The sequence below is a fragment of the Urocitellus parryii genome, chromosome 6 (genome assembly GCF_045843805.1).
Source record: "Urocitellus parryii isolate mUroPar1 chromosome 6, mUroPar1.hap1, whole genome shotgun sequence".
NCBI lineage: Eukaryota > Metazoa > Chordata > Mammalia > Rodentia > Sciuridae > Urocitellus > Urocitellus parryii.
The window spans coordinates 196,093,939-196,109,423 of NC_135536.1; the positions used below are offsets into that span (position 1 = coordinate 196,093,939).

At 58.6% G+C, this 15,485-nt stretch overlaps 1 protein-coding gene across 1 annotated transcript in view; it reads left to right on the forward strand.

Annotated features, from left to right (window-relative positions):
* Nucleotides 1-15,485, forward strand: part of Phactr3 (phosphatase and actin regulator 3) — a 166,044-nt gene that overhangs the window by 144,860 nt on the left and 5,699 nt on the right. The window contains exon 9 of the mRNA XM_077800184.1: nt 15,048-15,103. Coding sequence (XP_077656310.1) covers nt 15,048-15,103 — 56 coding nt within the window. The remainder of the gene's footprint in view (nt 1-15,047; nt 15,104-15,485) is intronic.

A 15,485-nucleotide genomic window follows, 5' to 3' on the forward strand; every position in this document is an offset into this window, starting at 1 on the left:
TTACTCATTGGAGCCCTAACCAGTTTTAAACCTTAGATTAGAACGCAGCAGCCCGGTGGACCTTTGTCTTCATGTTTAAGAATTAGAAAGACACAGGAAACAGCAGTTGAGAAGGACCCCCGAGGTCCCGTGGGGCTCCCCAGGACCTCTGTGTGTGTCTGCAGGGTGGGCTAATTGGGCCCTTTGTCTTTGCCTCCCTTCAGAGATCTCCCACCAAATCCTGCTGAAGAACTCAGCCTCTGGTTGCCGTGGCAACTGGCCATCCTCCACTCCCGGGAGGCGCCTGGTGTTTTCGTTTGTTTTAATTTTTCATTTCCAGACCCTTCGGATCTTAAGCCCCAGTGCTCGGGCCTCTCCTGGATGAGGTGGTCGCTGTTGCCACCCCCACCCCACAAACACCCTGCATGCTTAGTCTGGGGGCCACAGCACAGTTGGGGTCACCTTTGTGGGGATGAGCCTATTTTCTGCTGGGCACTTAGCTCACCTTCAAGACCCTGTTGGTAAAGGGGCAGAGTGTTGGGGACCTGCAGCTTGGCCTCACACCGCAGGTGTGTCCTGGAAACCACCACCTAGTGCCACCTGCTTCCTGTCTGCCACACCTCCTAGGGGAGCCCACCATGGGGGAGCGGCCATGAGCTGTCAGCCATCTCTCCCGCCTTGTTAAGTCACCCTCCCTGGACCCGAGTTTGGAACTTCTATCATCTCCATCTTACAGCTGAGACCAAGCCTCAGCCAGGGGCCACAGGCTCAAGGGTCCCAGGGCACAGCGTGGTCAGGCCCTGGGCAGGAAGGTGTCATGTGGCCTCATCTATCCCAGGGTTTTGAAGAGTCCTCGGTTAGTCCGGCTTCACTGTAGGTCTTCCGGCCACCAGCCCACACACAGGACTCGGGTCGGGGAGACTTCACACTGTAGGGAGGGGAAGACTGCGCTGCCCGGCACAGGGAGGAAGGGCAGCTCCTTGGTGAACACACCCGGGAGGCGGGCAGCCCAGCACGGCCTGGAGAAGGGGGGGCCGATGGGCTTGAACGCCACCCTGCCCTCTCTGTTGTGCCCCTGTATAGCAGTGCCACCAGCCCAGGACCTCCCTCCTGGTGTGTGAAGCGGGGAAGGTGGTGGCCCTGCAGAGGTTCTAGGTGAGCGCCTATGACGAGTCCCATGAGCACGTTCCCAGAGGAGGGGCCAGGGCTGGAGTGCCGTGGTCATGGCTGTGGCCGGGCACACTCCTGGGCGGGTTGTCATTTGCACAGGGCACAAGGCCACCAGCAGGCCTCATGAGGAGGAGAGACGACACAGGGGTGGGAGGGCACGGATGCCAGCAGCTGGTGGCCAGGAGCCTCGCTGTGCTTGCTGCTGGGAGCCTGTTCTGTGGTGCTGGGACTGTGCCTGGAGACCCGGGACTGGGCGGCCTTCGTGACTGCTCCCGCGGGGAGCCCTGTGTTCTGAGGCTGCGTGTGAGAGGCTGATTACAGCTCCCTGGCACCCTTCAGGGTTGGCACTGGGCATATTGATGCCGTCCTTAACTCATCTTCCGCCTTCCCTCGGGGCGTTTTGTTCTGCATCTGAAACAGGCTGCTTCGTTCAGGTCTGAGGGGGAACACCATGTTCTGGGGGAGAATGTGTGGCTGGAGTGTCCAACCTCGTCCCCACCACAGCCGTATCCTCACCCATGGCCAGCATCTCATGGCTGCCACGCCTACCCCACAGCCGCCATCCTCTGCCCCTGGCCTCCACCCCTACCCCGCAGCTGCCGTCCCCCACCACACTCCCACTGAGATCTGAAGTCCCATGAGGCTGCCTGATGCTCTTTAGGGTGGACAGTGTGTCACAGGGAGGCTGACGTTGTGCCCCTTGTCTAGCCGAGTCCTCGCCCACTGGCCCCGGCAGCCCTGAAGCTCTGCACTGGTCACGGTGAGGCCTGGGTGCTGTGCAGGCGGGCCCCCCTCAGTCCCTCAGCAGTGTCACACCGTCCTGAGATGGTTCTGACTGTACCCTCTGCCCTTGGTTAATGCCTGGGTGTGTGACCGGAGGTGATGTTTTAAGGTAGAGGACAGATGTCTGAGAGGCAGAAGCAGAGGACTCGTCCTAGGGCTTCACGTGCCCTCGGACCTCTCCTGGGGAGCACGCTTTAGGGTCAGAAATTTGGGGTTCATGGGATGTGCAGGTGGTAGGCGCTGGGGTGCAGAGACGGCCAGACGGGCTCGTAGATGAGTAGGCTCATCGCAGCGAACGACAGAATTGGTGCAAAGACAGACCAGGAACCAGCTGCCGAGGAGGACGGCCCGGGGACTAGTGCCACAGGAGGTAGGTGGGTGGGCGTCAGAGAGGGAGCATGGTTCTGGTGGCTGAAAGGTGTGGGCTTCCCTGGCGGGCGAGAGGGTGAGGGCCACTGGGAGCCCAGAGGCAAGGGCCCCTACCGCCACCTGGTTTCGGTTGCTGCTGTGAAGGTTCAACATCAGGTTAAGGCAGAGGGGAATGGAGGAAGGCCAGAGGGGCCATGGGGCTGGCAGTGAGGGCCTCCACACTGCCCACTGGGTGCTCCTGACCCACCCCTGTGGGCCCAGGCCAGCCCTGGTGATGCGGCCTCACCCCACCCCCTCAGCTGTGGGCACACTGGGATACAGCCCGACCCATCCACTGACAGGTCCCTGCAGCCTTAAGTAGGTGCCAGGGAGCTGCTGCTGGCCCCCCAAGGGCCCTGAGACCTCTCTGCTGCGCTGGGGTGGGCTTGGGGAGCAGGGGGTGGGCGGCAGAGGCTGTCAGTGCCAGTGCTGCAGGGCCAGGGCCGCCAGGTGGGTGGGCTGCAGAGGAGGAGGCAGAGCAGGAGTTGGGTGGGGCACCAGTGCCCTGTGCCAGGGGAGGGGCACGGCAAGGTGCAGGGGAGAGGGTCAGACCTAGGGAGTTGGCGCTGTCCCTGGGCCTCTAGGCCTCTGCTGGTGGGAGGCTGTCCTTTCCTCCGTTCAGGGAGCTCATGCAGGAGCCTGGAGAACAGGCAGGGGCTGCCCGTGGATTAGCCTGTCCACCGCAGTCCTGGGTGGCGGGGGTCAGAGGTCAGGGCGCCGTCCTGGTGTTCTGTTTGTACCTGTGTCTCCTTTCACCATTGGCGTGGGCCCCTTTGGCGTCCCCCCTCTGGCTTCATGTCACGTTTACAATGGAGAGGGCGCGCGGCTGTTTCCATCGACCCACAGGCTTCCCTGTGTGCAGCCGAGAGCCTGGCCTGCTTCCTTCTAAACACAACCCAAGGAGACAAGGGGCTCGAGTCTAATTCTCCTCATTCTGGGAGCCTGAGGCTCCTACTGGCAGGACTTCCCTAATAACCTGTGGTTTCAGGGCTGGCATCTGGAGCCGAGGGCTTCTGGGTGGGTAAAGCAGGAGGTGATGGGGAGGCAGGCTGGGGACAGAGCTCGCCCACCTCCACGGCAGAGCTGCCCGAGCCTGGCCTGGGCTGTGGGTTCTGGGCACGAGCCCGTCGGGAGCGTCCCCGGTGGCAGAAGGCTCCAGTTGCTGCGGAGCCTTCAGACAGGGAAGAGCAGTCTCTCCCAGCACACGGACAGGCCTCAGAGGGTGGACATGGCTTCCCAAGGTGTGCAAGCATGTTTGTCTCCTGGGCTCTGGGGTCACCCGTGGGGGTATCTGAGGGATTTTCAGGCAGAAGGTAAGAGACAGAGCTCAGCGTTCCCAAGAGGTGTCCTGAGCAGAAGCCGCCGCGGGGCACTTACAGACAGTGCGGCCACAGCAGCAAAGGGAGACTGAGCTCTGGGCTTCCCAGTTCCTAGCGGTCTTGGCTGTGGGCAGGAGAGAGACTGCCTCTCCGCAGGCCCGTGTGTGCTGGATCCTGAGGGTCGTGTCCCGGTCCTCCTCCAGAGCTGCCCCCTGCCTTACACTCCATTTCCAGGGGCTGCCTGTGCCCTCGGACCCCCCAGCAGAGGGTGACTGCAGTGCCCTTCAGGACCTGCTCCTCTGCAGACTGAACCATTCCTTGGTCGTTGGCACCTGGAAGCGGAGTGGAAGCGGGTGTCATCAGGATGAGAGGGCCGGAGTCTTCCGGGGGTCCTGGGAACCATTGAGAGAGGCTTGGGAGCAGGTGACGGCCAGCTGGAACTGATAGGCTGAATGCCAAGAATGTCCCCACACTCACCTGAGTCCTGGGGACATCTGGCAAGACCCCTCCTGGATGCAGGTGTTCCTGGTGCCCAGGAGGTTCAGTGAGCATGAGCAGGAAGCCTGTAGTCGCTCCTCTTTGCCCAGAGAGGGCCACTGTGCCTGGCTGGCAGAAGGGAAGCAACAGCCGTGTGGAAGCCACGTAGCACTCGGGGTGTGCCTGCGCCTCCCATCCAAGTCTTGGCATAAGGCTCCAGAGGGGCCATTGTCACTGCTGCCCGGAGGTGCAGAAAGGGACCAGCCATGACCAGCAAGTGAAGGACGAGAGTCTGGGGACTCTTGGTACAGCCAGCCATCGCCCAGGGTTTCTTAGACACATGGGTGGCTTCACAAACTGTCACAGTGACTGGGACTTCTCTTGTATTTTGCGGCGGTCCCAGGAGGCTAGGCAGCCGAGGGACATTTCCTAAGCAGGGAAGTGCCCACTCCAGTGCCTCCAGAGGCCCCTCAGACACTCACACAGGCCCAAGTCTGTCAGTCCCAAGGCCATGTGCGGGCACTTCTGTATGGGTGCACCAGGTGTCCACAGAGTGTCCCCGCAGAGGGCGCACTCCTGGAGGGCAGAGCATGGAGACAGGAGCAGGCCCTGTTTGTCCAGGACATTACCACAACTGTCCCCAGTTCAGGAAGAGCTGCTCTGGGACAGCACCTCTGGGACGTGTGTGTGGCTGGCTTGACACCTCTGGGCCCTGTGTGCAGCTGGCGTGGCGGTGATGTGAGGGGGAGCTGTGGAGTGCTCACCCCGTCCCCCTATGTGGTCACGTCTGCGTGCTGTGGGGCTGACTTCTTGGCTTCCACTGTGTCACAGAGCGTATCTTGGTGTTTTAGAATTTCCTGTGGGGTGGGCTGGGGTAAGGGGCTGTGGCAGAGCCTGTGCTGTGGGGAGGGTGTGGGGGCTGGGACCCTGAGCTGGGGAAGGCATCTCTGCTGAGGGCCTGGTGTGGGGCCAGCACTGGGCACTGTCCACACAGTGGGGCACGGAGCAGGAAGTGAGGCTGGGGGGCAGGGTGTGGGCTCGCAAGCCTCCCTGGGGGTCTTGGCCAGCGTCCTGAGGACAGTGGGAACCAGAGCTCCAGTGCACCCTGGGGTTCTAGGAAGGTCTGCCTGCAGTGTGGAGGCCAGGGACCTCACAGGCGCCACAGCTCTCCAGGTGAGATACTGGTGGCCTAGGCCCCAAGGACACAGGTAGAACCCAGGGGATTCGCAGATTCCTGGGGTGTTAGACCAAGTAGAACTGAGAGGTTGCCCAGGAGGCTGATGGTAGCCAGAACCAGCCTGAGACGGGGTCGGCGCTGAGCGAGCTAAGAGGCTGGGGCAGGCTTGGAGGGAGGTGCTCGGGGAGCTGGGGCTGCCAGGGGTGAGGCTGGCAGCCAGCCTCCCAGCTGAGCCCTTGGTGGGCTGAGACTGACTTGGAGGTGATGGTGAGGGCAGGGATGCTGCTGATGCCCATGTGGACGACCTCCGTTCCTTTGGTTCCTGAAGCTGGCTGGCCCCCTACCTGGCTTCTGGGCCCTGGTCTTCTCAGGGCCTATTCCTCTTGTCATCTGGGCCTCATCTCACGGGTCCCCTCTGTGGGGTTCTCCTCCTGACCCTTTTCTCCAGGCTCTGGGATGCCTGGTCCGCTGCTCGGTGTCTGCCTCCTCTCACGCCAGCACAGGGATGATCAGGATCCACTGACCGGGAGGTTCAGGATCAGCGCGCACCTGTGGTCCTGCCCGGGGCCCCGTGGAGTTGGTGGAGGCTGCAGTGCTGAGCAGTCCCGGCTGCTTGTGGCTGAGGCTGGCTGTGGGCAGGCGTGGTGCTCCCAGGAAGGAGCCTCCCACAATAGCAGGGGCACCCGAGGGCGGGGGAGCGTCTCTTTTCCAGCTGTGCCTGTCTCTGGAAGGCATCTGCCCCGTTTGGAAGGAACTTCTCTTCGTTCCCCGCTTGACATGGAGCTGACTGTGGACCTGGAGTCCACCTTGGCAGGACCTCTGCTGGGAGCACTGGAGGTGGGGAGGACCTGCAGTCCCTGGGGCAGGCTGGCTGCTGGGCTGGCTGCTGGGCTGTGTCCAGAGTCGGCCGTGGGGCTGGAACTGCAGCCCTGGGAGAGCTTTGTCCCTCCTGTTCTTGAAGTTGCCCGTGTGTGGCTGACCGCTGCCGTGGCCCTCCTGTGGGGAAGAGCAGCCACCTGAGTGTCACGTGTCCAGGACAATCCATAAACTGTCACCAAGGGCCTGCTGCTGCCGGCTGGGTGCTTGCAGTTGTTTCCTTAAGATCCTGGTAACAATCCTGAGACGTGGCTATGACGCAGCCCACTCCTTGAGAGACATGAAGATCGGGAGGAGTAAGTTGTCCACGCCCCGGGGCCCACCTGGTGGGGCAGGACTGATGTTCAGGAGTGGCCGAGGCCAAGATGCACTCTTGGCCTCTGTAACTACCTAGTTGCCAAAGCCCTTTCTAGATGAGGGGGCTGGGGCAGGCCTGGGGCATACCCTCAGGAAGCTGCGGTCCAGAAGGAGACGGGAATGCCCAACAAATCCCAGACTCAGGTGCTGTGGGCTGTTCCCTGGGTGTGCAGGCAGGCCATCTTAAAGATGCAGAAGGTGGCCGGGGCTCTGGGAAACCAGGCTGCATGGTGGGTAAGAGTTGCCAACACAGTGACCTGGGGAAGTCATGGTGAGCCGGGGGTACAGGGCCCAGATGGAAGAACAGGGCAGGAGCGGGATGTGGCAGGGATGGTGCTGTGCTGCAGAGAGCTACCCTGAGTGCTTGCACAAAGCAGCGCTCCGCCTGGGCTCCCCAGGTCCCCCAGATACCTTGAGGGGCTGACCCTGCCGTGAAGAGGGAGGGTGAAGTCCAGAGAAGCCCATGGGTCCTGCAGGGTCAGCGGTGGAGTGCCAGGGCCCCAATCTCAGGCCAGCCGTCCCACTTAAGTGTGCTCTGCAGGAAGAGCAGCCGTCTGGAAGAGGCTTGGGTGTGCACGGGAAGCCACGCCTAGTGTCAGAGCACGAGTGCTCCTGGCTCCTTTCCACGTCCAGGAGCATTATTTTTATTCTTACTTACACCAGCAAAGTGTGCTTGCTATCAATAATCCAACAATATTGAACAAAGAGAACGCCAAGTTCTCTTTGCCCACAATCCCTGATGTTTTCCTTTTGCAAATTCGAATGTGTTCCCTGGGACACTTGCCTTACTGATGAGCAGTCACTGTACTTTGTTATGGGTCCAGTGAGGTGTTTTGTGTACGATCAACTTGGGAGACCTGGCTTGTCCATCCCTGCAAACACTTGTCATTTCTCCATGATGAGGAACGTGCAGTACATACATTGACCCCATCTGAATCAGACCCCCACCGATGTTCCTCCTGTCTGGCCGTGACTTTGAACCCATTAAGCAGCCTTGCCTGCCCTGTGACCACCTTCCACGCGGCTCCGTGAGCTCAGGTGTCTGACAGTCGGCTTTCAGGTGCGTGGAATCATGCGGTGTCTGTCTTTCCGAGTCTGGCTTTTCACTTAGCACGATGATCCCCAAGTGACAGGATTTCTTTGTTTTTCTGGCTGAAGGATGTTCCCGTGTGGGCACCACATTCTCTATCGGTTTGCTCGCTGCTGGGTGTGCTGGCAGGTTCCCTGACTTGCCGGTGGAGAGTTGTGCCGTAGTGAACGTGGGGTGCAGGGGCCAATCTGACACACTGATTTCACTTGCCTTCAGCTTACCCGCAGTGGCATTGCTGGGTACTGTGGTAGTTCTGCTTTTAATTTTTGGAGGAAACTCCGTACTATTTGCCACACTGGCTGCGCTCACATACAGCGTGAAGGCTTTTGGGTTCCTTATGTCTGGATATTAATCCTTTTTGTGGACAGGAAGTGTGCAAATATTCGCCTGCTGCAGGTAGTCTCTGCGCTGATGGCTTTTGCTGTGTGGAGCTTTGTAGCTGGATGGGACTCCAGTCTTCTGCCTCTGCTCTCACATTCTTGCCCCCCAAAAATCTTTGTCCAGATCCGTGTTGTGGCGCAACTTCTCCATGTTTTCTCATAGTTGTTTTACGGTTTGGGGTTTCACATTTAGTGCTTCAGTCAGTTTTGACCTGAGCGTGTGGTGAGCCGGGGGTCTCCTCCTCCTCCTACCAGTGGCCAGTTTCCCAGGACCATTGATTGAAGGTGTCCTGCCATAGCTGTATTCCGGCACTCTGGTTGTCCTGGTTCTTGTTGTTCTAGTCAAGAGGCTCCGCTTGTCGATGGGCACCAGCATCAGAGGTGCTGAGAAGCTGGGCTTCTTGGTAGGCTGGCACTCGGCCCTGAGATGGGAAGATCTCAGCTCCGCTCTCCTCCCTGTGTGCACGTGACCCCAGGGTACCCGGTTTCTCTGCGCCTTGGTTTCCCTGGTCTACAATGTGCCCACCACTCGTCCCCTCCAGAGTCACTGAGGAGTTGGTGAAGGCAGCGTGGTGAGGTGTGCACTCGGGAGGGGGGGCTGAAGTCTGGCATGTCCCTGACTCAGTTTCCTACCTGGCAGGTAAGCAGTGGTCAGTGACAATTCTCAGAATCGGGGTTCGCAGGCCATGTGGAAGCCTTGTGACCTGTGTGACCTGGGGAGAGAGGTGCCAGCCAGTGGCTGTGCCCAGCTTCCTCCTTGCATGAGCTCTGCAGCAGTGCAGGCCAGGGAGGCCTGGCTTGCAGAGCCCCAGAGCTCGTCCTGGGGGTGGATGTGCAGGCCCCAAGAGTGACAGCCCCATGTCACCCCCTCAGTGCTGCTCCACCTGCTATTGGCCAGTCTGGCCCACATCATGGCCCCTCCTCTTTTGCACTGGTCTGGGTCCTGGTCTCCGGGTCTCACTGAGCCCTGGCAGATCGGCTGACCAAGCTCTTGGGAGGAGAGGCCCCGTGTGTCAGCTGCTCTCCCAGGGTTGTCTGGGGAGGCAGTTTTCCCTTATTCGCTGTCCTAAACAACAGTGGCCAGCCCAGCGGGAGCCGTCACCAGACACTAAGTCCAGGGACCAGCTTGGTGGGCATGGCCACCTCTTGGGGCAAGTGGGGCTTCTCACCTCCAAGCTGCAAAACTGGGCTCAGGGAAGGCCAGGACTTACTGAGGCGTCTCTGCAAAGGCAGTGGAGGCAGCCTCCAGTTCCCGGCTGGTGGAGGCCCGTGCTGACAGCCTGAGGGGCTGTGACTCCTAGGCTGTGCTGGGGGTGGCCTGGACCCAGCCCTGCACTCACAGGCCAGGGCCTGAGGCACGTTCTGGACATGCTGGACTCCGCGGTGGGCAGCCTGATCTTGATCTGACTCTCCTTCCTGTGGGCACCTGATCTTCCCATCCCCCAAATGTGGGACACATGTAAAAATCACAGCATATAATTATATAATGGCATCGTTATTATGTAGTAATGTTAATATGCTACCCCAAAATCTTCAATATAGCATATAATATTAATACCTAACGGTAGCATAGTTATAATGCATTATTAATAGAATACTATAAAGGTATAGCATGTAAAGCAGTATAATTATAATAAATATTGTACATAACAATCATAATAGTGATATAGTATAATGTAGTAATGTTAACATAAAACCTATAAAAATTTAGCATATAATATGGTTATATAATAGTAATATAATGTATTAATAAAACACCTTTCAAAATTTATATGTAGTATATAATATGTAATTATATAACATTATAGTAATTACTATATAATAACATATATGCCCTAGATTATGATTTCAATGTCAATTTCACTGAAATACGTACAGAATTGAAAACCTGAGGCTTTAGGGGTCAAGGAGCCCGTGGCCAGTGGACCAGGCAGACAGGCCTCGGGCAGCAGCAGCCTATTTGTGGTATGAGCTTTTTGTTTAAAATGTGCATTAATAATGACATCCCAAGGGACTTTATACAAGAAAGGGAGAAGGACCCTGTCACCCATGTGTGCTGCTCCCGGGGCAGCCCAGAGGAGAAGGCAGCACTCAGCAGACCCTCTACCAGACTCCAGGGCAGGTGGTGTGAGCAGGGGAGCTGCTGCCCAGCTCAGGAAGCCTGTGCAGAGGGCACATTTGTGTGGACTCTGTGGGCTGCTTCTCCCTGGCATGTGCCTGGCAGGGGCGGCATCTGATGGGGGAGTGGGCATCTGGGGGAGGAGGGTGTGAGTCGGACGGAGGAGCCCTTCTTCCCTGGACTGCAGTGCTGCTGGCAGGTTGGAGGCGGAGGAGAGGAGCCTGGGCACTGCACACTGGAAGACAATAGCAGTGACATCATGGTGCCACCTGTTTGTGTGCCCGCTCCAGCTGTGCTTAATGTCCTGGTCCCCCATAGTACCCTATTGGTTTGTAGGGGCATGTGGGGAGGGCAGTGGCCCAGATCAGCCCACTGACCAGAGGCAAAGCTGGGACTTTAGTTCAAAGGTTGTGCCAATGTGGTGGCCCTCAGTGCTGATGCAGAGAGAATGCAAATCTGACGCCTCGCCTCCTAAGGACTGAGGAAGGAGGAGGCACAGCTACCTCGCCTCCCTGCAGAACTGCTCTGTGCACCCAGCCCCTGACTGGGGGCTTTGCTGTGTGGGTGCAGTCTGCCCCTCCTCCCCACTTCCACCCTCCCCTCTTCTCCCCTCCCCCCTCCTCCCCTCCCCCTCCTCCCTTCTCCCTCCTCCCTTCTCCCCTTCACCCCTCCTCCCCTCCCCCCTCTCTCCCCTTCCTCCCTCCCTCCTCCCCCTCCTCTCTTCTCTCCTTCACCCCTCTCCCCTCCCCCTCCCTCCCTCCGCCCCCTCCTCCCCCCCTCCCTCCTCCCCCTCCTCCCCTCCTCTCCCTTCTCCCCTCCACCTCCTCTCCACCTCTCCTCCCCTCCTCCTCCTCTCTTCCCCTAACTCCCCTCTTCCTCCTCCCCTCCCCTCCTTCTCCTCCCCCTCCTCCCCTCCACCTCCTCTCCACCTCTCCTCCCCTAACTCCCCTCCTCCTTCTCCCCTCCCCTCCTTCTCCTCCCCCTCCTCCCCCCTCCACCTCCTCTCTACCTCTCCTCCCCTACTCCCCTCCTCCTCCTCCCCTCCTTCTCCCCGCCCCCCCCGCCCCCCCTTCTCTGTCCTATTTGGTTAACAGTGCAGGTCAGGTGTGTAGGTGACCACCACAGGAGGCAAGTGGGAAGGCAGATGGACCCAGAAAGCCCCCGTGGGGCTGGCATCCTGTCCCCACAGCCCCTGAGGCCCCATGGTGACTGCCACACAGCAGCACCTGGATGCCCTGTGGCGCCCTCGTGGTACTGGACACCTTTGACTCCTGTTTGAGTCCTGGTTCCCCTGCCCGGCCCACCCTGCGGCCTCCCTGCCACCCTCTCCTGTGTGCGCGTGGGTGGATGCTGCTCTGTCCTTGGCATTTCTTCCTTGGTTCACGCCCACCCTGCATGGCACTGCAATCAGCTGCCACACTTGGGCTTTTCCAGTGCCGAGAGAGTCAGAAATAGCCCGCGGCTTCCCCAGCATCAGCGGCAGCTGCACATGGGCAGTGGATCTCTGAAGTAGGAGAGGGGAGTGCTGGGGAATCCCTCGGGCCACTGGGTGCTACTATCCCCTCCGCTCGGGCCCTTGGCCTCTTCTGCTCCCAGCTGTTTCTCCCTGGTCCTCTGGGCACTCCTTGCTCCCCAGACCCAAGCCATGGACACTCAGCTGTGTGGCTGTCCTGAATATGCAGAGTGGTTCAGGGACAGGAGCTCACCTGTTCCCCCATCCAGAGTGGGTGTTCACCCGCGGCCATGGGGTCTCATTTCATGGAGCTTCAGGACCTCAGAGGAGGTCCCAATTCAGCCTGACCTCCTCCTCCTGGGCTGTGACTTCACCCACAGGATGCCCACATCTGTCTGGCACTGCTTGTCAGCCAGGGTTCACTGTGCCCCTGCCTGGACCTTGCCGCCCAGGCGACAGCCCTCTCTCTGTCTTGACTAGCCCGGCCTCTCACCCTGTCCCTGCTAGCTAGTGTCTGCAGTGGCTTCTGGAACGAACCAGCTTTGGGTTTGGTTCTAGCCCCAGGAGCCCCTGCAGCTGCCTCCCTGAGCCTCTACCCATCCGCAGCCAGCTTGGGGCCATGCAGGTGGATGGGGAACCCCTAGTCCTTGTCACTCAGACCCAGTAAGTAGCAGGCTCTCTCGCCGTTCCCATTCTACAGGGGCTCAGACGTGGGGTGCATTGAGCCAGCCCCAGGTCTTTAAGTGCCATTGAACGGACATTTTTCTTCCCAGGGTTTTGTGTGTGGAGTTGGGGAAGATATGCCGCTATTTTTCAAGTGCCTCCATACAATCCCAAATGCTTATTAATAACCTAATCACCACAGTGGTCACAGCGTGATGGTGATCACAGCAAAAGCTACATGGCCCTTCGCTTGTTAGTCACCACAACTCTGGCCCCAGGAGAAATCTTCCTCATCAGTCACCTCATTTCATGTGCTTGGGACCTCTGGGAAGGAAGAATCCCACACCCTCGCTGTGCACATCATTCAAGGGTCTGTGGCTTACCCGGGGCCACAGTGGTCAGTGCTGGTGCTGGGATGCAGACTTGGCAACACCAAGCCTTGGCCAAGGTGCTGAGTGGCCACCAGGGCTGCACCAGTGCCGCCGGCCCCGGGGGACGGGGCGCAGGTAACTGATGGGGGTCTGACCAGGGCAGTGAGTGTCGTCGCCTGTGGCCTCTGCAGCCTCTCAACCCTGAGATGGACAGGAGACCTGTGCGTGGGCAGCCGCTGCTGCAGAGGAGGAGCAGTTGGGCCGGCCAGAGAAGAGCCTGCTGGGAGTGCTCTTCATGTATTTGTGGTGCTGGGGATTGCGCACCCAAAAACTCAGAGAAAAGGTGTGAATTGAGGGCGTGACATCTGGGAAGGAATTGATAAAGACCTTGTGCTCTTTATTTTCAGACATCCTTGAAATAATTTCTAAAGAAATCCCCAAATTCCAAGCCTGTGTTTTATAAAACACCATTGTGCATGATCTCATCTGATTCTCACCACTCCGTGGAGATCTGTGGTTTAGTCCTCATTGTGGAGGAGAAGATAAGGCTCAGAGAAGTAACCTGCCCAAGGACACAGAGCTGAGAAGTTACATGCCTCAGACTTGAGTCCCAAACTTTTGTCCGCCTGCTTCCAATGCCTATGTGCCACTGCTCTGCCACACCACCTAACTGTCCTTGGGGGCGACCTGTTTCTTGAACACTTCAGGAGGGAGCCTGGTCTTCCTGAGCCCAGAGGCTGCAGAGCTGACCACTTCATTGCCTCCTCAGCAACCTTCACTGGCTCCCCACTATGTGCAAGCTCACCCCAACAACTGACTTCCTCTCTTCCTCATCTCCTTCCATCTCCAAGGGCCTTCCATTCTGCGCACTCACCCACCCCCTCCAATGTGGATTCTGCACAATGCAGAAGTTTTCTCTTCTGAAGCCTGCCTCGGTCCCTCTTGGTCTTTAACTCGGTGACCACTGTCTACAGGGAGGAGTGACCTTCCCCCCACTGGCTCCTCATGCAGGTCTCAGTGGAAAGGTGTCTCCTCAGGCCCCCTCGCCTTCCCCCCTGGCACCCAGGTCTTCTCTCCCCCATAGCATGGCCTCTCTGAAATGGTGGTGCTTTGTCTGATGTTCCTGGGACTGGGGGCTTCCCAAGGGCAGGAAGGCTCCTCTGCTCAGGCCGTATTCTGGGGGCTTGGAACAGTGCCCGGCATGAGCAATAGTCCACAGTTACTTGCTGACTGATCAGAAAAGGGCATGTGGGGGGTTAGGGCCAGACAGCGGGGAGCAAGGTTCAGTGAGCTAGGCTCTGCCTGCCTGGCTGGGGACAGATGGAGAAGGCCCTCTTCCCTGGGTTCCAGCCAGTTGTCGGGGCAGTTCACATCTCGGGGAACATCAGACAAGCTGCAGGAGCCACCACCCACAGAGACCAAAGACACATGAAGCCCCTGGGGGCGAGAGCAAACTGTTGGGTTGCAGAGTGGAGGGCGGCTGGGCTTTGTGCTGGGACAGGCGGTAAATCAGAGGCTTATTTTTGGAGGCAACATCCTCACTGGGGCAAAATGTTATGGCCCCAAATTCTGGGTATTCAAAGCCTTGGCCCTGTTGCCTCCCTGCGGTGGCTAAAGGATCCGGAAGTGGGACATTGTCTGGCTCTGACCCAAGGACAACATTATCGGAGACTCCAATTATTTTTGTAACTAACATTAATTTTGGCTAATTATGCCTCCCACTCCTGACAAAAGCCTTTGTTTATGTGTGCTGGGGTTTTATTTTTTCTTTCTTTGGCTGCATTCTCCAAGTCCCCATGTGAGAGGCCATTTGAAAAAGGAAATAAGGATTTGTCTTCAGAAGCAAGCGGCACAGCGGCTCCGCGTGGAGAAGGAGGGGAGGGGAGCGGCGGCGGTGGGCTGGCTCTCAGAGGAGATTCCCAGTTCCTATTGAGCACTGGCAGGGCGCGTCACTGACAAGTGGGGGACGCCCTCAGACGTCCTTAGACACTCCCCGGTGCTGGCTGCTTGGAGGGGAGCCGCTGCGGGCTGGTGCCTGGGCTGATGGCAGGGCTGGGCTGGGCCGTGTGGAGCTCTGGGCATCTCCAGAGCCAGAAGCCTGGAGACAGGTGGCGCCACCTGCCCTCCCCCAGCTGGGGGGCCAGAGGAGGGATTTTCTGAATGGACACTCCTGGCAAGCTTTGGGTGAGGAGGCCGGGAAAGGAAGACCTGGACCCCTGGAGTTGGAGCAAGGACAGCCCTCCCTCCCGCCTGGGAGCTTGACTTGATTTTGCCACCAAGAGGCAACAAAGGTTCACTCTCTCTCCTTCCACTTTTTGAGAGGCCATCTCCAGGGGTGTGCCAGCCACCCTCGCCTGCCTGGACCTGGGGTGAAATTTGCAGGCAGCACCATGGTGCAAAATGTAATTCTAGTGTTTTTCCGCAGACGGCTGAGCCAAAGACCTGCCGTGGAGGAGCTGGAGAGAAGAAATATCCTGAAACGTGAGTAGCTGAGGATTCCTCTGGAGGGTTCCTTCACGTGCTGAGGCTGCTAACCCAGCTGGCTCTGTGGTTCCCCTGGGCCCCAGGAGTCGGGAGTAGGAAAGCTGATGGGTGTGGTGGATGGGGGTCCCCACGGCCAAGGAGATCACTAGCCCAGGTCCCAAGTCTTACACACTCAAGAGAATAAAGCAGGCCACTGAAAGGAGTAGGGAGCCACAGGACTCTCTAGAGGGTCAGCACTTTGAGATTCTATGTTGCTCGGGCCTGGAGCTTCCCCAGGAAAGCATGTAATTAAATCTTGTGCTGAACACAGGTGTCCATGGGTAATCTCCATCCACACAGAGTTCTGTGTCGTTAAAGTCTCTGGTGTTTGGGTGTTAAA